We start from the raw sequence: 23,996 nt of genomic DNA, 5'->3' as shown, positions 1-23,996 counted from the left end.
ACCTTCTGGAAGGCATAGGGGTATGCCACCTCCTTCCACTTCAGCACAAGCATCCTATGAGCCCAGCAAGCCCCATAGAGGAGGATCCCAAGGTAAATAAAGCCTGGTCCTGGCCTTCCAGGAGCTCAGAGGCAAAGGGGAGAAGCAAGTGCTGCCCTCCAGGGCCCTCACCCTTGAAAACCAAAGCAAACCTTCTGAATCCCTCAGCTCAGCGTTTTCTATCCATCTCATGTTAACGGGAAGCTTCCAGCATGCCAGTTGTATAGGTAGCAGCACAGAGCTGATGGACATCTGACAACCCTCACAGCTCCCCTTACTCAACTCTAGCAAGACTTAGATGCGCAGCCTGGGGGCAAGGAAAGGGCAGCGGTTTTGGGGTCAGACACCCTCGATTTCCAGACCATGCTCCACCACTCTCCAACTGCATGCTTGAATAAGCCACCTGACTTCTCTGAGTCTGCTCACCTGGAAAGTAGTTCTAATAAATCATGACTTTCAAGGGCTGCTTTGAGGGTAAGACCCTGTGTGTGAAACTCCTGGCAAGGCCATGGCTCCATATTGGCAGCGGATGGTCCGATGATTTGCACACACCAGTCTGTTGTTTGTCTTGTCTGAAAGAACCCTGCTGAGCCACCAAGACCCACCTCAAATGCCACCTCTTCTAGGAAGCTCCCCTTGACCTGTTCTGCCTGGGAAGAAGGGATTTGTGTCAACCAAGTATCTTCCAGTTGCAGGAATCAGATAAGCCTAAGCTTGTTCTGAGAAGTTCCAGCAAGGCTACCCCAGGGCTCATGCTGTACCTTTGGGGCCATCTCCTCTCTGTCCACTCCCATCTCTGAGCCTCCCTGCTTCTTCTTAAACACTAGCCTCATCCTCTCCTACTACAGATGGCTCCCCCTTGCTGTTTGGGATGGTGACCCCAAATAGTCCCCCTTCCATTGTCCTCTCAGCCCACAATCACCCTTCTAGGTATATGGAAAATTCTCATGGAAGGCTCTGATTGGCTTTGTTTGGGTCACATGCTCACTTTGGAGCCAATCAGCATGGACATGATTTATTGCATGCCACAGTTGGCCAGCAGGGGGCGGTAGAGCACCATGATTGTTCACTCTCCAGAACCACAGGGATGGGGCAGGAGCCTTTCCCCAGTGGAAAGAAGAGAGCCTGGGGACAAGGGCAGCCAGGACCGTGGTCCCCACGTGCAGGTGAGGAAAATGAGGCTGGCAGAGGTGAAGCAACTTGCCTAGATGCAAGCCAGGGCAGGGACTGCCCTTTTCCCTGTTAAAAGAACCTTCTGGAATGTTAGAGAACACCTAAGAATGGGAGCAGTGGGCCATCCTGTCCTGGTGTGGTTTGCAGGGCGCTGGGACCTGGTGTTCCGAGGTGAGAGAGACCCCTCCCTGCAGGTGTGGTGGGGCTCCCTCCCCCCCAGAGGTGTCAGCTGGATCCCTCAGCCAAATGGAAGGAGGATTAGCAGCTGTGTGGGTTACAAATAACTTTAATGATCTCACTCTCCCTTCCCCTGATGGCTCAGGAGAAGGATGGGTGTTGTGTGAAAGCGCCCACTGGGTTCTGTGAACTGTTCCCTAGAGAAATGGGTGGCGGGAGGGCGGCCTTCTCTCTTCTCTCGCCCCTGCCGGCAGGGAGGGAGGGGGCGAGGCCCCCCTGGTTGGGCCCCTTGGCACGCAGATTCCTTCTCTGGGAATCCGTCACCCACTCTCTCCTTCTGCTTCCCTAGTCTTGGGCTCCCAGTCAGACAGGTGGGTGGGGCTTCAGGCCACACGGATGGTTAGAATCCAGAAATACCTGTTGGCATTTAATACATAACAGGAGGTGGGATTTACTGAGCTCAGCACTGTTCTAAGTGTCTTACCTTGTTATCTAGTCCATTCTCACCAGGGGCTGGAGTCCCTCGTTACCCCATTTTATAGATGGGAAAACTGCACGGGGAGCTAGGAAGCACATCAGGGGCAGAGCTGGGATCTGGACCCAGGTGGCTGACCCGACCCAAGCACTGTCCACACTGCATGTGCTTGTGGAGTGTGCCTTTGCCTTTGCCTCTTAGGCCCAAGTAAAGCAGGTGGAGAGAGAAAGGCCTCCCTCCCTGTCTTCCCCAGGTCACCCAGCATCAGGGCCTCCTGCCCGGCTCCTGACCCCAGTCTGAGCTGGTGAGCTCCACTCTTTCCGCTTCACAGCAGCTGCTCTGGGCCCAGGGAAGGGAGGCCTTGGCCCTTGGAACTCTCCGATTCCCCATCCAACGTGCTGCACCTACCCCCAGGCTGCTGAGCCCACCACGGGCGGGGCTGGTATGGGTTTTAAGAGCTTCTAGGTGGGTCTGTGCCCCTGCAGGCTCTGGGAGGACCACCTCATAGGGTGGGGGTGAGGGACATCACGAGGAGCGGGGAGATGAGCGAGGGGTGGAGGAAGGAGAGAATCCACCTTCTCTTGCTGCTGGCTTGGCAGTGTCATCCCAGTGTCACCCAGTGTCCCAGGGCCAGGCAGAGCGGGCGATCAGGAAGGAGCAAAGGCAGGGGTCCCCTCGTAGTGAAGCTCGGCCCCCCCGGCTCCATGGGCACTGACCTGTGCACAGGTCCCTGTGCCGGGGGCCCGCCCTGTGACCCAGCCTGATGCAGAGCCTGACACCCGTGCACGCCAGCTGTGGGAGTGACAGGGGGCGTCTGGCGGGGTCCCAGGCAGGCCCCCCTCTTGTTGTCTGCAGACAGGCCTGGTGGGCTTGCTGCCCTGAGTCGGGAGGTCAGAGTTCATCCCCACTGGTCACCCCCGACCCCCGAGGCCTCAGGAGTCCCTCGGCAGGGCGTGCACACGCATACACACACACAGGCACACAGACACACACGCACGCGCATGCACGCTGGCAACTAACCCAGCGCACCCTCCTCCTCCCTGCCTCGGGCTCCTCCTCGCTCACCTTGCAGAAGGGGCTCCAGGCCTTGGTCCAGCCCTGCATGCTCACCTGGCCCGTGCTCGCAGCCCCACTGTCTCTCCTGAACACGAAGACTCGGGCGCGGCTTCCCCGTACCCGCAGTGGCCCTTGGTCGCTGCCACCTGCTCCCCTGCCCTCCTCTCGCCCCTCCAGCCCTGCTGTGTCTGAGAGGCGGGAAGAAGGGCAGCGGAGAGTGCAGACCCGGGGAGTGGTTCCCCGGCGTCACCTCCCGGGCCGTGTGGGAAGGCCAAGGTCAATTCAACGAGCCCTGTCCCTGCAGCACCCCCTGCTACCCCCACCCCATGCCCTGGCCTTGGGACACTTGGGCGCTGGCTGGCAGGATGGCCCCTCTGACCCCACCCCCAGCCTCACGGAGGCGCCAACCTCACCCCGCCCTCCACCCTGTCTTCTGGCCCAAACAAGGGCGACCCTTGGCTGGCTGAGCCGCTGCACTCCGGTGATGACCCGGGCGAGGGTCACACGCCTGGACCCCGAGGGGAAGCCGCTGGCACACACAGCAGCCCCAGGGCAGCCCCCAGAGACCTGGGCTTGGGCTTCAGTGACGTTTAGATGCCAGATCTTCTCTGCTTTGGGGGCATCTTCAAGCTTAGCCCCCTCCCTGCTTCCCCCATGGGCGGTGGCACTGTCGTGAAGTCTCACGGGCCATAACTTAGGCGACATCAGAGCCAACCCAGCCTTCCCTGGCGTGAGCTGACCTCTGAGGAGAGAAGGGGGGCTTCCTTGGGAAGGAGGGAGCAGAGGGCACTCTCCCCCACCCCCCTACACCCCGCCAGCAGCGCTGGGGGGCTCCTCACGCCCACCCAGCACCTCCGCAGGCATGTCATTTCATCAGCAGCACTCGGGTCTATTCACACCAATTAAAGTTTTAGAACAGAAGAGAATAGAGCCAGAAAGCGCGTTAGAGTTCACCACCCACCCTCCCTTCCTCACCTCCGGGGATTAGACAAACCTCTTAAAAGGCAGAACCCTTTGACTGCCAGCTGCCACCGCTCCCCAGGTAGCGTCCAAGAAGCCCCCTCCACTCACCCCTGGTCTGTCCCCTGTCCCCGTGCAGGAGGGTGGCTGGGCAGGTTGTTTCGTGCCTTCCTGAGTCTTCCGAGGGTGACTGTGACTGTGTGTGACCCTGCCACGGCATTCAGTGATCCATTCACTCATTCATTCATTCATTCATTCATCAGATACTTAGTGAGCCCCTACTGGGGGCAGGTACCTTCTGAACCTGCAGGTCTGGCAGTGAATGAGAGAAGCTGCATTTGGTTTACGAAGCATTTACTGCGTCTTTGTCGTCCCCGGGGCATGGCGGGGTGGGCGGCTCTGCTTGGTCTGTTCCTGTTGGCTGCTGCGGGGGGTTGTCTTTCTTTCAAGGACCACTTCCCCCATAGGTGGCCAAGCCAGGCCCTGGGGACTCAGACAAGACACGCCTGCACGGGGAGCCCCCGCCTCTGCCGGGGAGGTAGAGGCACGGGGGGGGGGGGGCGGGCTGCTGGCCTACGGGCGATTAGCGCTGCGAGGTGAGCCTGGAGGGGTCCCCCACCTGCCCTTCCAGCTCCCATCTCCACCCTCCTCCACAGAGACTATACCTGGAGGCCGACCCCATGGGCTGCATCCACAGGCCTCTGTGCCCACTGGCTTCTGGCCGGGTTTAACCACTGGGGACCCTGGAAGGAGACTGAGGGTGGAGAGAGAGGCCGGAGCATTTATTCCCCCTTGTTTCCTGTCGTCTTGACTGACTGTGTCCCTTTGGGCACAGCTCCCTTCAGAGGACAGCCCCCTTCACACAGATCTCTCTGGCTCTGTCTCTTTCTCTCTCTCTCTCCTGTGACTCCTCCCTCCCCTCACCTCTCAGGCCTGGGGGTGGTTTCAAAATGTCCAAATGTACCAGTCCCAGGGCACAGCACTTTCCCTGTGTTCCCTTAGAACCTTCCAGAACATTTGCGAACAGTCTTTCTGTGGAGCGCCTCTCCAACCACCCAGTTGGTACGTGCCCTCTGCCCCCTGCTGGGGCCCGGGTGGGCCTCACCCCCTTCCGCCTGGACGCCCCTAGAACGTCTGCGGAAGAGCCACTTTATGGAAGGGGCTTTCCATCCTCGTTGCCCCAAGATACCTACCCACCCATCTCTGAACGCAAGGTCAGGGAGAGCAGTTTGGGTGTCGAGGGGAGGTAGCACTAACATGCAGATTGTGGCTCTGGTGGGAGGCCGGCCTCACGGGCACACGGCCATCGCCAGGAACCGCACAGCCTGGGCAGGGAGCTGCTTGTGGGCCGGCCCAGACTTGCCAGGCCCCAAGCCAAGTGAAAGGTCCTTCCTGTGAAGGATCAGAGGTCGGAGGGGCAGACTTATCAGTGAGAAAGGAGACAAAGTGCTGTACCAATCACGTTAGGAGACGGATGTCACTCTACCCTCTTCCTCTGCTGGGGAGATCCCTCTCCTTGAGCAGTTTCAGGAACCAGGCAGCGGAGGGGCCTCCCCAACCCACATCCAGGCCATCACCACCTAGAAAGGACCGACATTAAGGGATGGTCCACAGACGAGGTGACAGGTGACTTGTAATGACAACTTGTCCATTCTCATGTGGGCCCCGGGGAGGTGGGCTTCCCTGGGTCTCCCATGAAGATGCTACAGGTTGGGGCCTCAGGTACCACACTCTCCTGGTGTCAGCCCAGGTTCTCCCACAAGAAGGAAATATGTTACGAGGACATATGTCACTTTCAGCCTGTGACTCCACATCATTCGGGGAGCCTGAGCATCTGACCCTGCACAGCCCAGCGCACGGGATTACTCCTGTGACTCGGGTGATACTGAAGACGTGGCTCATGTGCATAACCCTTGTAAACCGAGGGGGCCTCGTGGCTCATCTTGGAGCAATGACACCGTCAGGAAGCACAGTTCATCTCCTAAAGGGAGGAGGGATTCCAATCTGTCCGCATCTCTCCTGAAGAACATTGAAGGGGACCACTTCCTTACCCTCAGTGTTGTTTTCTGGAATTCACTGCCACCTCCCCAGTTACTTTGTATGCCCCGCCCCCAGCTGCTCCAAAACCCAACCCCTTTCTCCAGGCCCAGGCCCATGTAGGTGGTATTCTTTTCTCTCCCATCTCTTACTGTGTAGATTAACATCCTTCCTCTGGTCCAACAGGAATCCCTTCTCCTTAGGGGAGGTGGGGAGTGGATAGACAAATGTAGAATGCTCTTCAGCAGAACGGGGAGGTCTGTGAACACCTGCACATTGATGGTGTGCAGACAGTGATCATTTAGTCACTCAACTATTCAGACACCAGGAGGGTCCTGGGTCCCCGCCAGAAGGGCACATCTGGCTGATTCAGGGGCCTGCCCTTTGTCAGCACAGAGTTTGTAGCCCAGTGTCTCCTGTGTTTATTTCCCTTTGCTCCTCTTCTGCTGTTGCCTGGTCTTACTGAAAGTCTAGGGCTCTTTTGGACTAAAGGGCAAACAAAGTACAAGGGAATGTTTTTATGATGTTTGGGGCAGAGCATTAAACGGGTCTCAGTTCCTGGCCCTGTGTGCTGAGGCAGCCGAGATGTGAGGGAGGACAAGAGACCCTAAGAGAAGGTGGGAAGAAGCAGGCGTGTCCCCCGTCTGCTTCCCGGGCCATGGCCCTGCAGCCCCGGGAGGAGGGGCGGGCTTCTCTCTTCCGTTTCCTCGCCTGACGCCGCTCCGTCTCCCGCCAGCGTCATCATGACCGGGGCCTACAACAACTTCTTCCGCATGTTTGACCGGAACACCAAGCGGGATGTGACCCTGGAGGCGTCACGGGAGAGCAGCAAGCCCCGGGCGGTGCTCAAGCCGCGGCGCGTGTGCGTGGGCGGCAAGCGGAGGCGGGACGACATCAGCGTGGACAGCTTGGACTTCACCAAAAAGATCCTGCACACGGCCTGGCACCCGGCCGAGAACATCATCGCCATCGCGGCCACCAACAACCTGTACATCTTCCAGGACAAGGTGAACTCCGACATGCACTAGGCGCCACACGGCCACGCGCGGAGCGGCCACCAGGGGGCGCCGGGCCGTCCGTCCAGCATTCCCGGGGCCGGACCGCCTTTGCTGGTGATTGTTTGAAAACAGGAAAAAGGATTCACAGTAAACCGACGTGATTGTCGGCCTTGAAGTTCAGTTCTTTCATCCCGTACTTTAAGCGCGTGCAGTCGTTCCCACCTTATTAGGATTTTTACCTCTGCGCGTTAATTTTTCACTCCAGAGGTTCCTTTCTGGGGACGCGGGAGCCCCGGAGCCATTTCTCTCGCGCGCCTCACTGGCCCCAGATCAGGGCTCCGGGGACAGAGAACGAAGCTCAAACAAGCCAGCCAGGGATTCTTTTGATGATAAATGGAGCAATTGCCACTGTTTCAGAGCCGAGGGTCTCACCTTTTTGCTTTTTGGATCGTGAATTCATGCTGAGAATTTGGAAGCTCCTCTTTTAGGTTATTTTAATGTCTTTGAATATCCCAGGTCTGTTACAGTTTCTTGAGAGGAAGGGGAATGGAATCCCATGTGTGTGCCTGTTTTCTTCACCATTTAAACCACCCTTCGCGAGCATCTGCCCCGTGCTGGGCGTGGTGCCGGCCCCCCAGGCCCATGGGTCCATCCCTACAGCCGCTCTGTGGCTCTCCTGTCATCCTGCAACCGTCACTGGCACCTCGTGGGAACTCGTACTGGCTCCCTCCATGATCTTTCTGAATCTTCATCACGACCCTGTGAAGTGGTTGCCTATTCATTTCCTCCATAAATGCCAACTGTGCACTGAGTGCCAGGCTCTGTGCCAGGTGCCAGGGATTAAAGGTGAATAACTTGTCTTTCCCATTGTGCACACAAGAAAACTGAGGCCCAAGGCCTGCACCAACCAAGGGGGGGAGTCAGGAATCCCGTCCAGGCCCTCCCACAAGGCCCTTTATAACCCACCATGTTGGTGGCTCATGTTAAAGCAGCATTCTAGCCTGGAAGCTTCTGGAAACATCTCTTCATGTTGTGAAGCAGGACAGAGCAGGTGGGACAATGACGAGGGTCCGGGGAGAATCGAGACACAGAATGCAGAAGACCCCCGGGGTGCCCCTCGCCTGTTGGGTAACGAGGAACTCCGCCCTCTCTCCACCCCACATCTGTACCCCAGCTCCTTTTCCAGATGCACTGAACTGCCTCCAAAAGAAAATTGCATGTTATCACCATTTTAGGATAAATTTTCTTCTATGACCCACAGTCCCAAAGGACACTTCCCCTCGGGCCACAGAGAATGCGGTATTTCCAGGACAGTTCCTCCCGCTCTGTCAGGACCAGATCGGCCCACCCGCCAACCACGCCCACTTGTCTTTGCCCTTGGAACTGGCAGCAGAACCACGTGGCTTGCATTCTGATTCAAAAAGCGGAGTTCAGAGGCCCGACCGAATCCGACATTTTTTTTTTTTTACGAGATGTAACCTAACCCAGGAAATAGGCCCAACCCGAGATTTTTCTCAACAGATAATGGTCTACTTTTGTGTGTGTCAAAGCACAGAACGCATGTGCACTCACTTCCAGCCATACGATAATTACACAAGGAAATGGGTCCATTGATTTTTTTTTTAATCAACATGAATGAAGAATGTTTGTTTATATATCACTGTAAAATCCAGGTGACCTGGACAGTATTATATGTACATATCTATTCTAACTAAAGTTAACAATCACAGGGATGGATTCCTCTTTTTCCCTTTGTAAAGAGGTTCAAAATGTGGTAAATTGTATAGAAATCTTGTTGAAGCCAAAATCCAGCTCTGAGGGCCTTACACAATTACTGGGGTATTTGGTGCGATCCATTTCCCTTTGTGATTCAGATGCTGAGAGGAAATTTGCATTTGCAGATAGAGGTTACTGTCAGATCGTAGATTTAACATGGACCATTTCTACAAAGTGCAAATCTGTATTCAAAAGGAGGTCTTAATACAGTTCCTGGTTCCTTACTCTGTTGTAAACTTTGGATACCAAACCAGAAAGGAAAAAAAAAAAAAAGGGAAAGAAAAAGATCTTCTCAGAAGAAAAAGCATGTCTTTGGATCCCTGGAAAATAATGATGTCCAAAGCAAATTATGAATAAAATGTGTGTTGAGAAAAGATGCTGAGGGGGAGGGGCAAAACTAGACATGGCAGAAGGGCCAGTAACATAGTCACAAAGTTTGCTTCCTTACCGTTTAAATTTTCTGCTCTTTTTGAATGTACGGGCGTTCACATAGTCATTGTGAAGTTGTTGGGTTGTTTTTGTTTTTATTTCAGTACTCTCTGAGGACTGATCGCTCGGTGGCATCGGATAAGTGGTGGTAGAGTAGACAGGCCTGACCATTTTGGACTCTGTAACTCATAGGTGCATTCTTGTTTTCTTCGGTGTCTCACAAACTATCCAACTGTTGAATAAAATTATAAATATGTTAATACCAGCTTTTTCCAATAAAATAACAAATGTTACATGGAAAATGAGGCTTGGAATGCTGTTTGTTTTTAATGGGCCATGGGTCCCGTCAGGAGGCATATGGAGGGTGGGGATACACATGGGAAGCCTGGTTCACTTCCAGGCTTTCCTGCCTCCAGCTCCTACGGCAGCTTTTAACCTTTCCGAGCTCTGATTTCAACACTGAGGAAATGGAGCTAATGATAACACTGACCTCGTGGTTTGGGGTCGTGAGGGGAGGGGCGAGATTAAATTGGATAAGGCCTGCAAAGTGCAGTGCCTGGCACGTAAGCTCTCAGTAAATGACAGTTGTCTTGTTTTGTTTTGTTTTGCTTTGCTTTGCTTTGTTTTGTTTTGAAGCAAGGAAGCATAGCCCACCATGATTTTCAAATATTCTCACACTCTCCCCTCGCCTTTTTTGAGCCTCACATCCAACTTGAGAATATGGTACAGATGAGGAAACTGAGGTTCAGAGAGGTGAAGGAAGTGGCTCAAAATCACACAGCTAGCAGGTGCTGGAGCCACGTGTCTAGTTTGGCCCAGTTAACTCCTAATACGGTTCTCCCCCAGCAGCACCTCCACACGTGCTTCAGTGTCCTGGGGAACAAGATCTGGGAGGAGCCAGACCACAGGGCATCTGGATTGGTTCTGGAAGCCAGAGAGGCCCAGCCCCACATGCTGCGATGGCTGAGATAAGCCAGAGACTGTGTGGGGAAGCGCTTCGTGTACCCCATGGCTTCCCTGCTCCCCTCCTGGGAGCCCAGGCCTTGCCTCCACTTTCAAGAGGGCGTTTTAACTTCGGGCCCAGCAGGAGGAAGGAAGTGGCTGTCCTGGTGGGTCTGCTGGCAGGACTTTGATTGGCTAAGTTCTCCATCAACCACTCCACCCCAGGACAGAGGATAAAGGAGGAGAAAGCCACTTCCGGGCTGTGTGACCTTGGACAATGGGCTAACCTCTCTGAACCCCATGTGTAAATAGAGGGCGATGCCACTCCTTCTTGCTGGGATGACTAGTGAGGTAATAAAAAATACCTCATTAAACCCTGTGACCCCATTGTATGGGGGCTTTACATGTAGTATCTCGTTTAGGCTTTATGTTATGCCTTTTGTGGGGGAAGGGGGGGAGTACTAGTGTTATACCCATTTTACACCTGGAGAAACTGAGGCTTAGAGAGATTAAGATTTAACTTGTGCCGAAATTCATAGGACTTGTAAGTTGAGGAGTCTGGATTCAAACTCAGATGGTGGAAGCGCCGGCGCATGGCAGATGCCCAAAGGATGGTGACGATACCGTGCCCTCAGCCCCACCCAGCACTGACTGAGCACCAGCTCTGGCCCTCCGCAGGTGTGATTAAGATTATGGACCTTGAGGTGGGGAGCGTATCCTGGATTATCCAGGGAGGACCCGTCTGTCACATGAGTCCCAGAAGGTAGAGAACCTCTGTTGGCTGTACTCAGAGGGAGATGCAGCAATGCAAAAAGGGTCAGAGAGATGTGACATGAGGACTCCCCCTGTCATCGCTGGCTCTGAAGATGGAGGAAGGAGCCACAGGCCAAGGAGTGTGGGTGGCCTCCAGGAGCTGGAAAAAGCAAGGAAATGGATTCTCCCCCAGCCTCTGGAAGGAGCACAGCCGTGACGACACCTCGATTTTAGCCCAGTGAGACCACGTGGGACTTCTGACCCCCCCTCCCCCAGACTGTAGGAGAATAAGTGTGTTGTTTTAAACCACTCCAGTTTGTGGTCCTTTGTCGCAGTGGCTCTGGGGAGTGGACACACTCAGGTACCTTCATTCTGATCTCACAGCCAACACTTTCAGCAGACTCCTGCCCACTTTCACAGATGAGGACCCCAGAAAGGTCCAAGTACTCGCCTAAGGTCGAGCAGCAAAGGCGGGACCGGCCTCCACGTGGCCTTTCTTGGGGGCAGCCAGGGTGGGGCCTTGCCGGGAGCTCCGAGCAGTGCTCAGCACAGAGGGGTGTGGGGCTGCTAGAGGGCCAGGGCCCTGCGGGGAGCGGCACAGGCGGACGGGGAGCGGCACAGGCGGACGGGCCCCGGGCTGAGCTGTGGGCAGGCCACAGGGCGAGCACTCCAGGGGCCACGTGAAACAAGGCTCAAACTCTGCTCCCCTCCCCAGACCTCTTCCCAACTGCAGACCATCCTCTGCTCAGATGAAAGCAGAGCCATCACCCTGTTTCCCCCGAGCCCTGAGCCTCTGAGGCTCCTGACACCCCCTGGACTATGCCCTTGAGCCTTGGCCTGGAGTGTGGGCCCCTCGGTGGCCCGCCCAGCTGCCCCGTCAGCATCCTGACCCTCCACGCTCCGTGTCATTGTTGTATTAACAGCGGGCACTTCTGAGCCACGCGCTGCACCAGGCACCGTGCTGAGGGCTTTGTGTGCATCATCTCATTTCATCGGCAAGTCACCGTAAGAGAGGATGCTGTGATTTCCGTATTTTACAAAGATGGAAACTGAGGCGCAGAGAGAGAGGGGTACCTCACCCAAGGCCACAAACTGGGGATCCGACCCCAGGCAGTGTGCCCCCAGGCTGGGTCCTGGAGTCTCCGCCACCTGAGCCACTGCAGGGCCCCGTGGGTGACGTCTGAGGGGTGTTTTCGGGCCACTGTTCCTGCTTGTCCTCTGCTGGGAACTAACTTCGCAGCCTGGAACGGCAGGCTGGGTCAGGGCCCGCAGAAGTTGAACCACTCAACGAAACTTTAGCAAAGGCTTACCAGCTTGGAGGGATGGTTTCCTAGCAACAGAGAAGCCTTTAGAGCTCAAGATAATTGCCCGAGTTGTGAGTGATTCATTTAAAACAGCCGTGTCCTCTTTTAAAAAACAAAGCCCCATTGTCTCTACCTGGATGCTGTTAGAATTTCTCGTGGGGCCCACACAGTCAAGTGACAGGATGAATTTCAGAGAGGAACTGACATCTGCAAGAGGCAGCAATATTAGGAGGACAAAAGTAAAAATAAAAATGGAAAGGAATCCATTATTAAAATTGTGCAAAAAGATGTACAAACATGCAAAATAGAGATGGATGGCTGGAGAAGTGACTTATTCATTTAATACACATGTAACGCCTATGAGAGGTGCCAAATAAGAACTAACTTCACCACTTATCTTTACAAACCTGCTTAATCACTCATTTGTTCGTTCAACAAATGTTTTTGGGGTGCCCACTATGTGAGCTGCACAGAGGCTAAGTGGTTCAGGGCAGGGACGCTGGAGCCCAGTTCAGGGATTCAAAGCCTGGCTTAGATGGCAGTTGTGGATCTTGGGGACGTGATCTACCCTTGCTGCATCTCAGTTTTCTCATCCACAAGGCATGGAGAATGATAGTCCCTACCTCGTGGGGTGGTGCAGATTAAAGAAGAAAATCCTTGCATAAGTGGTCAGCACGGAGCCTGGGGCCCCTGGAAGCCTGTTGAATGACATCGTCGCTCTGCCCTCGCACTGGGACCAAGCTTCAGTGAAGTCTTGCTAAACCCTGCAGCTCGGTCCCCGTGGGAAATCAGGGTAGCCTGTGTTCATGCTGAGGATGAAGAGGCCTTGCGCGGAGGGCAGCAGGGAGCCTGCGGGAGGGAGGAGGGGGCCGGGGGAGGGGGAGGTCGGGGAGGAGGAGGGGTTTGCTGCGCCCGGAGCCAGCAGGCTGACCAAACCACCGACACCCCCCAGGAGGATGGTCTGGGCTCTGCGTGCACCCGCAGGACCCCTGGCACTGCCGGCCAGAATCTGGAGTCCGTGCAGCCGTGCAGGCTGGGAAGGCAGGGATGCTGTTCATCGCCACCAGCAGCCACTTTCCCCTCTACTGGTAACTGGGCCATGAACTGGTTCGGAGAAACCTCCGCTCCCTCGTGTGTGCAGGCTGGGTGCAGTGCTGGTCCAAGTGTCTTGCCCCCTTTAGTCATGGGGTCAGTGTAGGAGCCAAGCGAGGCCAACCCAACCTCTCCCCTGACCCTCAGGCCAGGAGAAGCATGTTGTATCCATTCCAATTACTTCCAGTGGCCAGAAATTAGGCCCGCAGCACGGGAGGCTGGGAAACAGGGCTGTTCCTGGGTAGCCAAAGGTCCAGCTCAAGGTCAGGGCTCTACTGCCGGAGAAGAAGGGCACCTGCGAGGGATAAAGATAAATGGAGTGGTGCTGGTATCTTCTGATGCTGGAACTGTGCAGAACCCTGTGCGGGCCCCCTCCCAAGTACAAAGGTCCCTCTATGTCCCCTGCCTCTTGTTTGTGTAAAAGCTGAAGTCTCCCAGGCCTCCCTGAGTCACAAAAGACAGGCTCGAGCAGTTAACGATGAGGACGATAGAGTCACAGATTCAGTAGCTGATGTACATTCCTGAGTTGTTTTACAGATACTATAACTGCCACCAGAGGGCAAAGCTAACTGCATGATGACCAGACCGTAGCCATGACATAAGCCGCTCGATCTTGAGCAGTATTGAATCTGTGGCTAGCACAATTCCAAGAACTGCCCTCAAGAGAATGGGATTAACACTACTGCTCATAATAATCTATATCTTTGTGGGCATCAAAATAATGGTAGCTTGTTCTGCCCGTATATGTAAATGGGCAGCTAAAACTGTCAGCAAAGAGATGCTTCAAACCCATGTCGATACCTTTCACTCTAAGACCTCGACGCCCTTTCTCAGGATTAAGCAGTTACAGAAGATTGACCTTCGTCCTTAATCCCATAGAAATGGAATGATATCTGAAGTGGGGCATTTGTAAGTAGCTCCTTGCAGGAAACAGTCCTCTGCAGGAAATCCCTTTTCTCTTGTCACTTCAGCAAAACTACATCGTGACACTTTTAAATCAGGCTCCCCCATGCCCTACTCATCTCTGGCCCAAGCACACCTTTCAAATCTTTTGCTCACACAATACCTTCCTAACTTGTTGGTTCTTTCTGTAGATCAAGAAGTAGAAATAAAGAATAAGTAATTAACAGATGACCAGATCTCTTCCCTAGCTTCCCCTTCAGTAATCTCACAAACTGTGTGAACAAGATATTATCTAAAGAAACATCATGAGCGGTTGACACGTCTGCACACAAGCCTGCACACAGAGGGAGATGGCGACGGCCCTGAGCTCCCATCTCCATGATTAACTGAAATTACTTCCCTTTTTCCCTTTAAAAACTTTCGTGGCCGAGCAAAACCTTCAGAGTTGGTTTTCTGGGGACACTGAGTCTGCCTTCTCCCCAGATTGCTGGCTTTCTGATTAAGAGCAGTGTTTTCCATTTCTACCAATGGAAAATCATGTATTGATTTTTGAGCGGCGAACAGCCGGACCTGAGTTCTATAACAATGCTTGCGCCCAGACGACCCCCAGAGAAGCCCTCGTTTTTGCGTTCCAGTAGGACTTTGCAGCCAGAGTCAGCCAGAGTCCATTTCTGGGAGCTACCAGCAAGCAGTCCTAACGATGGAAGAGATCTATGCCCACTCAGTGGGCCCGGTACAAGGGGTCAGGGTCCGCTTCTGCCACGGTGGCATGAGCACCTCGGGGATGACTCTGCCGGAGACAATCACTCACTCGGGACCAGAAACGACTCACCAAAGGCACTGACAGTGAACGTGGGCAGGCGGGTCCCGGAGAGGAGCAGAAACTCGGGAGAAGGGGCAGCTGAGGCGAGGGTCCCAGGTGGGCAGGTCCAGCCTGAGGGCAGCCGAGGCTGCCAGGGGAGGTGAAGACACTCCTGGGTGGAGGGTGGGACCCGGCTGTAGCCAGGGAGCTGGGAACCTCTGAGAGGTTCTAGGTCCCGTGGGTGGCAATTCTCTGCCTGGGTCGGGTCTTAAACCCCATGCTGAGGGCAGGGACCCTCAAGGAGGCCGAGCAAAACCCCTCACTTTCGGGGATAACAGGCAGAGAGCAGGAACCCGAGGGTTTCCGGGCGGTACCTTGGGGTGGGGGTGAGGGGTCTCAGAAGCCACACAGAGGGGGGGGCGGGTGCTGGGGTCTGGGGACTCGAGCCCTGTCGCTGGCCCACATCCGACGCCCTGTCCCTCCTGCTTGGGGGGGGCCGGTCACCATCAAAGAGCCTGGCCTGTCTTCGCCAGAGCAGCAGTCAAGGGGGATCTGGGGCGAACAGGCACCACCTTGGGGGAGGGAATCCCCAGAGACTGAATGGGGGAGGCAGCCCAAAAGCAAAAAGAAGAGGAGGTGGGGGGACCCAGGACATGGATTAAGGGAGAAACGCAGAGATCGGGACATCAGCCAAGGCCGGAGAAGTGTCCCGTCCAGGAGCTAGAGCTCACAGCTTCCCCTGGCCTCGGGTCCCAGCTACAGGGGGTGGTCAGCAGCCCTGCAGTGGGGCTGGAGGTAAGTTCGGTGCCAGGACCAGGGCAGCAGAGGGGCCGGGGGAGGCAGGGGTGAGACTGAGCAGATTATGGATGCTGGGCTCCGATTTTAGGGGTTTTAGTCTTTAGGATGTCGACGAGTGCTTCTACCTGGAAGCTGGATGAGGAGCCGCGAAGGAAGAGAAAGCGGGACGGTGAAGGGCCTGAGGCCTCTTCCAGGTGTGAGGGCAGGTGCTCCTGACCGGCAGGGACACACACGGCAGCAGCAGGCAGAGGGGACTGGGGTGAGCCCTCCTCCCGGGGCCCTGAGGAGTGAGCCGGGGCGGGGGGCCCTGGAGGCAGCGCTGCCTCGTAAGCCAGCAGGACTCAGGATGCTGTGTGTCATCCTGGTCCCGGCTCAGGTCCACCTGGCTCAGGTGAGTGACAGGGAACCCAGGGGAGTTTTGGCCCAGGCTTGGGTCAGAGCATTAGAAGGGATAGACGTTCCCCCCACAGAACTCAGCAAAGGAGACCAACCAATGTGAACAGGGGGTACAGAGAGGGGCGCTCAGATCCACCTAGAGGTTGAGCCCACAACCAACGGCAGAGAATTTAGGGTCATATCACTTTTCAGAGAGTGACTTAAGTGGGTTCCCAGGGAAACTTGAAAATTTGGGTGGTTGGGTGTACAGATAGGTAATGACTGCGGGGGTAATTTTCATCCCAACATTTTATTATAAAAACGTAGCTAGGTACCCTTTTAAGGATATCCTAATCTATTCATTTTGCTACTTTCTAAAAGTAACTACTGTGTCCGTCTTATTTTTTCATCCATTCATTTCATATATAATGTATACCCCCCCTTCTCCCCCTATTTGCAGAAAGGTTTTGAGGCCCCTGGGAATTTCCACCTGTCAAGAGCACTTGTGGTCAGAACACAGATGTCTTCTGTCCCCCGTGTAACAGGAGGACGGCTACTCTCCTCCTCGATCGGTACCGCCATAAATGTGTACTTCAGCTTCCACTACAGGAAGAGAACTTCAAACTGCTCTGTGGAGCTGGGAGGAAATGGCCAGGCAGAGGGCCAGCGGGGGTCTGAGCTCCTCAAGACCAGGCTGTGTGAGCTGGAGGAGAACGCTAATCTCCTGACCCACTCCATCTCTGTATGAGTTTCCTGTGGCTGCTGTAACCAGTGACCACAAACTTAGTGACCCAAAACAATCCAAATTCATTACCTTACCGTTCTGGAGGTCAGAATCCGAAATGGGTCTCACTGGGCTAATATCAAGATGAAAACTCTCAAGCAGGGCCGGTTCCCTCTGGAGACTCTAGGGGAGAATCCATTCCTTGCCTTTTCCAGTTTCTAGGGGCATCTACATTCCTTGGCTCATGGTCCCTTCCTTCATCTTCAAGCCAGTAGCATATCATCCTCAACCTCTCTCTCCCTGATACTCCTGCCCCTCTCTCGTAAGGACCCTTGTGATTGCATTGCATCCACCTGGATAATCCAGGGTCGTCTCCCATCTCAAAACCCTTAACCCATCTGCGGAGTCCCTTTTGCCTTGTTTAGAGGATTCGCACATGGACACCTCTGGGGGTGGTTATTTTCCCTCCCGCATCTTCAAAGTGGAGATGTCTATCTTGCAATGGCTGCCATGATGATTAAAGGAGAAAACACACGAACCCTGGCAAACTGGACAGGAGCCTGTAAAGCGCTCATGGCAGGTGATTGTGGCTCCTTTCTCTACCGGGCATGATGTCACTTTATTATTGGCTGATGGTCCCCCAGCCCCCCACCAGGAAACGTCACTCCCACCAGGGTGGGGACCGCTCTGTTCACTGCTGCATCCCCTGTGCCTGAGAAGAGCACAGCACACCGTAGGTGCTCAGCATTTGTTGAACGAATGAATTTTCTTTTTTTCACGACGACAAGCAGCAGTGGTCCCCCGGTGAAGACCCTGCCAGGCGCAGGGAGCTCTCCCAGAGCTTCTCGGTGAGGTTTATGTGTGCACAGCGGGCTGGTGTGGCTTTAACCCTGACATCTGGACATGCAGATCGGGAGCTGGGACGGTTAAAGGGTTCTGTTGTCTCACGGCACGCTCAAGAACGACAAGGTCCTGCTTTATGGACAATTTTGAAATAGGTACCTGCAGAAATTTGGGTTTTTGCAGTTACATGACGTGTGATTGGGATATAGGAATGGAAATGAAAAAGTGGAAAAGAGCATTTGAATGACTGAACGCTGAAGAACTGGTCTCTAGCAGCACGTCCACAAGGGGAGTGCGGCCTTTCTGATACTGCTGTCCACTCCCCAAGAGGAGGGACAGGGGAGGTTCCGGGAAAGAATACCCCTCCGGGGCACTCAGAAGCGGGGGGGGCGGGTCTCACTGCGATGCATGGGAAGCTCTGGTGCCAAACCCTCTCCTGGCCTCAACTGGGTCTTCCCCGAGCAGCGCAAACGCTGTGATGCTTCAGGGAAGCATCGTGAGACAACCCCCCCCACCTCCACCCACCACCACAGACCAGCCCCTGGTGCTCCCGCAGGCCCCGAGGGATGAAGGCCTGGCAGGCGCTCAGACATGGTGTGATCTGCCGGTGGCCCCTGCGGTCAGCACAGTTCTTTCCTGGCAGGCCCGAGGGTGGCCGCTGTGGGCAATGTTCTGAAAAGGGATTTTAAGCCCCAGGAAAATGGTGGTTTCTTTGTGGCCCTGTAAAAAGAACAGGCTTTGGTTGTGTCCCAGCTCTGCCACCTCCTGGCCACGTAACTTTGGCCAAGTCTACACAGCATGAACATGAACCTTTAACAATTCTCACGTGTAAAGGTTGGCAGGGGGCGGGCCGTGGGACCTCGTCCTCAGGACCAGACAGCCCCGTGTAAACAAAGGGCCGGACCCGCAGTGATGCTCAGAGACACAGGTCCCCTCCCCCCTCACCGAGGGTGGGGGTCAGCTCCCGCAAGCAGGGACCTCTGCCGCCCACAGCCTGACCTCTGCAAATCCCTCCATGCGCCTACCACCCGGTCCTGGGCCCGGCGGACAGCGGCCTGTTTATCAACAGGAAAGGAGGACAGCAAGCCGGCCGGGGAGCCTCAGGACCACAGGGGCCGAGGCCATTTGATGTTTATGGCCCCGTGGAAGCTTCCACAGAAGCAGTATCTACCATCAAAGGGCCAGCTGGCCAGGTCTGCTGGGAGACGGGGGATGACCTTTCCACTGTCTCCTTTCTCCGCCACACGGTGCCTTAAAGTACCCTCTGACCCGTTTTCCAGAGCTCAGCCCTGACCTTATGAGGGCCCTGGCTTCAGAGTGAAGAGAGGGGCTCTAGCTGCCTGCAGGACAGAGACTCAATTCCAACCTGGCCTTGGGACCCCAAGTTCTATCCTCTGGAACCCCCTGGCGTCCTGGGCGATGCCTGAGGCGTCAATGGGTGCCCTGAAGGTTGAATAGTCTTCCTCTGACCTCACCAAATCCAGTCTCTCCCCTTGCTATCAAAATAGGGCAAACCCCACATATCCTCCCAGAAGCCTTCCGGACCCCGTCTCCCTCCCCAGGCTGAAGTTCCGCCTTCTCTGGGCCCGCAGAGCGCTTCCTGTGTCTGAAGGCAGGAGGGCGCTTCTGACTCTGCACTGGGGCCCACACACATCTGACTTGCGTGATTTTCCTGAGGGTGGAAACTGGGTTAGACTCAAACTGTGCAATTACAGCATCTGCTCAGCGTCACGGTGCAATAAATATTTGTTCGAGGGCGGCAATGAACGCAGTCAAAGCTCATTAGTTAAGTTAAATAAGGAATGTTTTAGATGATAAGTCATACGTATTAGCCAACCTTTTCCGGATGCGTAGTCATGAGGAATTAAAGCTGTGATGCAGGGAGGAAGGCAGGACGGTGTGTCCCGGCGGGTGTGGTGGTGGGGAGGCAGGTGCAGACAGAGCGTCATCTGACACCAGTCCCCCTGTTTGGATTAAGCCTCTCCAATAAGTTCCGTTCAGCTAAACATGGGTATTTTCACAAAGGTTAAACTTTTTAAAAGCTAGAAGGGACGTTCGTCGGGTGAGGGCCTATATAAAGGTTCTTAACTGGTTCTAAAGTTCCATGAATGCTTAACTTCATTTAAAACATTCACAAGTGTACTGAGATTTACTAGTGCCTGACACTGTTGTGACCACCCTGCAATAAAAGTAACTAGTTTAATCCTAAAAACAACCGATGAGGCAGGCCCTGTTACATCCCCAATTTACAGAAAAGGCACCGGAGGCCTGGAAAGTTTGAATCTGCCCGAGGTCACACAGCTGGGATGAGGGGTTCAAACCAGCCAGGTGGCTTCCTATTCTCATCTGCTGCATAGGTTACACCTGAACTTACAAATAACACTGTTTTTTGGGGGGGGGGGTTTTTTTGGTTTTTTTAATTAATTTATTTATTTATTTTTTAATTTATTTATTTATTTATTTATGGCTGTGTTGGGTCTTCGTTTCTGTGCAAGGGCTTTCTGTAGTTGCGGCAAGTGGGGGCCACTCTTCATCGCAGTGCGCGGGCCTCTCACTATCGCGGCCTCTCTTGTTGCGGAGCTCAGGCTCCAGACGCGCAGGCTCAGTAATTGTGGCTCACGGACCTAGTTGCTCCGCGGCATGTGGGATCTTCCCAGACCAGGGCTCGAACCCGTGTCCCCTGCATTGGCAGGCAGATTCTCAACCACTGCGCCACCAGGGATGCCCTAATTTATTTATTTATGGCTGTGCTGGGTCTTCGTTTCTGTGCGAGGGCTTTCTCTAGTTGCGGCAAGTGGGGGCCACTCTTCATCGCGGTGCGCGGGCCTCTCACTATCGCGGCCTCTCTTGTTGCGGAGCACAGGCTCCAGACGCGCAGGCTCAGTAGTTGTGGCTCATGGGCCTAGTTGCTCCGTGGCACGTGGGATCTTCCCGGACCAGGGCTCGAACCCGTGTCCCCTGCATTGGCAGGCAGACTCTCAACCACTGTGCCACCAGGGAAGCCCCCTGCATGGGGTTCTGTACATTTGTTTTTGTTTGTTTGTTTGTGTTTTTGGGTATAGAAAAGAATTTCTTTATTGCCTTGCCAGGCAAAGGGGGACACAGCGGTCTTGTGCCCTCAAAAACTGTGTGTCCCAACCCAGGGGTTTGGTGAGGAGTTTTATAGCAATGGTTCAAGGGTGGGGTTGCTGATTATTATCAGGGTGTGTGCAGGGCCTGCACTCCTTTAGTCTGGCCTCAGGTAGTCTCCTGATGAGCTTCTCTGGTTCTTGAGGTTGTCAGACTGTGACCTTCTCTGGAATGAAGAACGCTTCCTCAAGTACTTAACATCTTCCATTTGTTGGGGATTTTAGTTTTGTAGAGGAGCTCAAAGATATTGTTATGTGTATCCTTTGAGGCGGAACCAGGACCCTGCCCCAAGGCTGCACTATTGTTTTTTGACTGCTTCTCCCTTGTCTCTGTATCACCTCCTTTCCCTGGTCAACAGCTGTTTGAACCTGCCCTTTGGAACTTAGGGAAGGTCATGGAGGCTGAAACCTATTTCCTACAAACAAGAAACAGGAGACACAAACAGGCTTCTGTGGCTAGGAGCCCCACAAGGTCCTGCTTGGTTTCAAGAGGAAACCAGGAAAAAGGCAACATTGCTGCTAACGAAGTCCTAAGGAAAGGTGTTCCTTCACAAATGGGTTTGGACAAGGACACTGATTTTTATGAGGAAGTTACATCAGACCATCAATAAACACTTTTAAGATTCTTCCATCCAAAGTTGCTCTTTTCTTTATTCTTTATTGGTGTTTATACCAATTATCTGTTCCTTGAGAATGTGAAAGAAGTTTCTGGTAAAACTTTCTTTTGAGACTGATGGGGGTGTGTTCGGGGCAAGCTGCTCCAAGATGTGCCACCCTGGCATGTGGATTATTTACAGCTGAAAAGAAGCAAGACCCAAAAGACTCAGGAAGAACCTTTGAACTTCACTCTTACTGCCTAAAATATTTAAGATAGAAAGCCTGTTCCAGGAAGGAGTTATCACCATAGATAACTGTAGTAAAGTACTGAACTAAGTGTGGTAAACAGGGAGGAACCTAGCAAGACCCATCCGATCAAATACATTTGGCTTTTTTTTTTTTTTTATTTTTTTTTTTTTTTTTTGGCTGCATTGGGTCTTCGTTGCTGCACGCGGGCTTTCTCTAGTTGCGGAGCACGGGCTCTTGGCACACGGGCTCAGTAGTTGTGGCTCACGGGCTCTAGAGCGCAGGCTCAGTAGCTGTGGCGCATGGGCTTAGTTGCTCTGCGGCATGTGGGGTCTTCCCGGACCAGGGCTCGAACCCGTGTCCCCTGCATTGGCAGGCAGATTCTTAACCACTGTACCACCACGGAAGTCCCACATTTGGTTTTTAAAACAGCATTTCATTGCTAAGTAGTTTTGCAAACCACTGACCTAACCCAGACTTACATTTTATAGATTAGGACACTGGGACCTAGGGACAGGGGCTGAATGGTGGATGCAGGGCAATCCCCGTGAGACCACACCACCCCCTGCTCCAAGGAGGCGCTCTGCTCGGGAGCCGAATAACAGCGTGACCCAGAGGACAGGGCACCGGCAGATCTTGGTCTAATACTCGCCCTGCTGCTCACATTCGGTGTGGTCTCCTCCCGGAACCTGTTTTCTGTGGATCAGGGCCGTCACGGCACCTGCCCCCTGCCCAGTGAGGATGATATGAGGTCATTTGCATTCACTCAGAAAGCCAGGCAGCTTCCTCGCCCTCTGGACAATCAGTGGGGAGTCTGGGAGGCAAAGCTGAACTGTGAACTCATTTCATGGCCTCACAAACCTCCAGATCAGAGAGGGGAGTGGGGCTGACATTTAACCTCATCTCATTACCTGGGAAGAAACCCAGAGGCACAGAGGGATGCCACCCTCCTGAGCACTTCGCAACATGGGATTTCAGGCAGACCAGACCAGGCAGGAAGACAAAACAGGAAGAGTTAGCAATGCAGGGACGCAGCTGCTACCCACCAAGGTGAGAGGCGTCTTCAAAACGGAGGTGGCCACACCCTGAGTCAACTCCAAGCCACAAAAGGATGTGTGAACAACTCCAGGTTTCCTGACCACAGCAAAGAACTGGACATGCAGCTCACTGGGTTGGGGGGCACTGCCCACCGGGGGGCAGGAGGGGACCAGGCTGTCCTCAACCTCAGGGAAGAAACCAAAGACCAGAGGGACCCAGACAGACATGTCCCCCTGCCCAAGGGACCCAGACAGGCATGCACCTGCGCCCAGGGTGCTAAGTTTGCTGAGGGACCCCAAGCTGCTCTAGCCCCCCCTAGATGGCTCAAGTTCTGATGATAATTCTATGGAATTATCATTGTTCATCACTGAATACAGGATACGGTTTCACAAGCGACACACTGCTGAACAACACAGCTACTGAACCACGAATAACCATGTATGTGCCCTTTCAGTGGTGATTTCAGTTTCACAAATAATCATGACCATGAGCATTTCACACCTAGTAAGACCCGGGCGGACAGCTGGGTGATGGCGCAAACACTGCAGGGGCCCCCGGCCTAGTAGCGTCGGGGTCGCTCACTGAGAATCATTTCTGCTCTTTGTAACTCCAGCTGCACTTGTATGTAACTCAGTACAAGGGTAGACACCTGTTGATTCTCTTACACATACAAAAAAAAGGCTTCTTTTAAAGAAAGAAAAGGACAGTGGATTTCATCAAAGGTTTTTATTTCGGCTGCTTTAGGACCTTGACTTTCTGCTTTCTGGTTCTGAACATGGCCTAGCATTTCTCAGCACTGGGAGGGGACGCCCCGGGTTCCTTCTATTTCCTAGTCCCGGTGGATTCAGGCAAGACCCTCGCAAACTCACCCATTACCCACCAGACAGGAGAGCTGTGAGGCGGGCAGGCTGCAGGATGCAGAGCTCGGGGCTTCTGCCCGTGTGGCCTCCGATCTCAGAATCAGGCAGGGCCTTGGTCATATGACAGAGCAGCTCTGCAGGGCCCCAGGATCAGCAAACAGCTGTCAAGGCTTAGCAGTGACCAAATAAATAAGAAAAGCTATCGTTGAGTTTACAGAGCAGCACTATTGGTTCTTCAAATAACAAACCCAAACGGAAGTAAATGAGGGGCCGGGGCGTGCGTGGAGGTGGTAGGGCAGGGAGGGCAGCATCTGTAAAGTGTTTTTCGGGCACAGGAATCCTAGTCTAGCCTGGCACACCAGCTGCTCACGGAGAGGTCGGGACTGCGGGTCGAGGATGTGCATGCCATTTCCAACCACACTGGGCAGTCGAAGTGGACAGAGCTAAAGGAGTCAGCCCGTTCACAGAGGT

The 23,996-nt window shown here is 54.1% G+C and overlaps 1 protein-coding gene across 6 annotated transcripts in view; it reads left to right on the top strand.

The window, feature by feature from the left end:
• Window positions 1-23,996, top strand: part of PPP2R2C (protein phosphatase 2 regulatory subunit Bgamma) — a 165,710-nt gene that overhangs the window by 129,180 nt on the left and 12,534 nt on the right. For 2 of the 6 annotated variants that reach the window (XM_036852380.1, XM_036852382.1), the window contains exon 9: window positions 6,654-9,422. The exons of 3 other annotated variants lie outside the window; for them this stretch is intronic. In XM_036852380.1, coding sequence (XP_036708275.1) covers window positions 6,654-6,945 — 292 coding nt within the window. In that variant the 3' untranslated portion in view covers window positions 6,946-9,422. Of the gene's footprint in view, window positions 1-6,653; window positions 9,427-23,996 lie in introns of those variants that run through there. One more of the 6 variants, XM_036852383.1, reaches the window with a different exon arrangement.

The sequence above is a fragment of the Balaenoptera musculus genome, chromosome 5 (genome assembly GCF_009873245.2).
Source record: "Balaenoptera musculus isolate JJ_BM4_2016_0621 chromosome 5, mBalMus1.pri.v3, whole genome shotgun sequence".
Lineage (NCBI taxonomy): Eukaryota > Metazoa > Chordata > Mammalia > Artiodactyla > Balaenopteridae > Balaenoptera > Balaenoptera musculus.
This window is presented reverse-complemented; position numbering and strand designations above follow the sequence as displayed.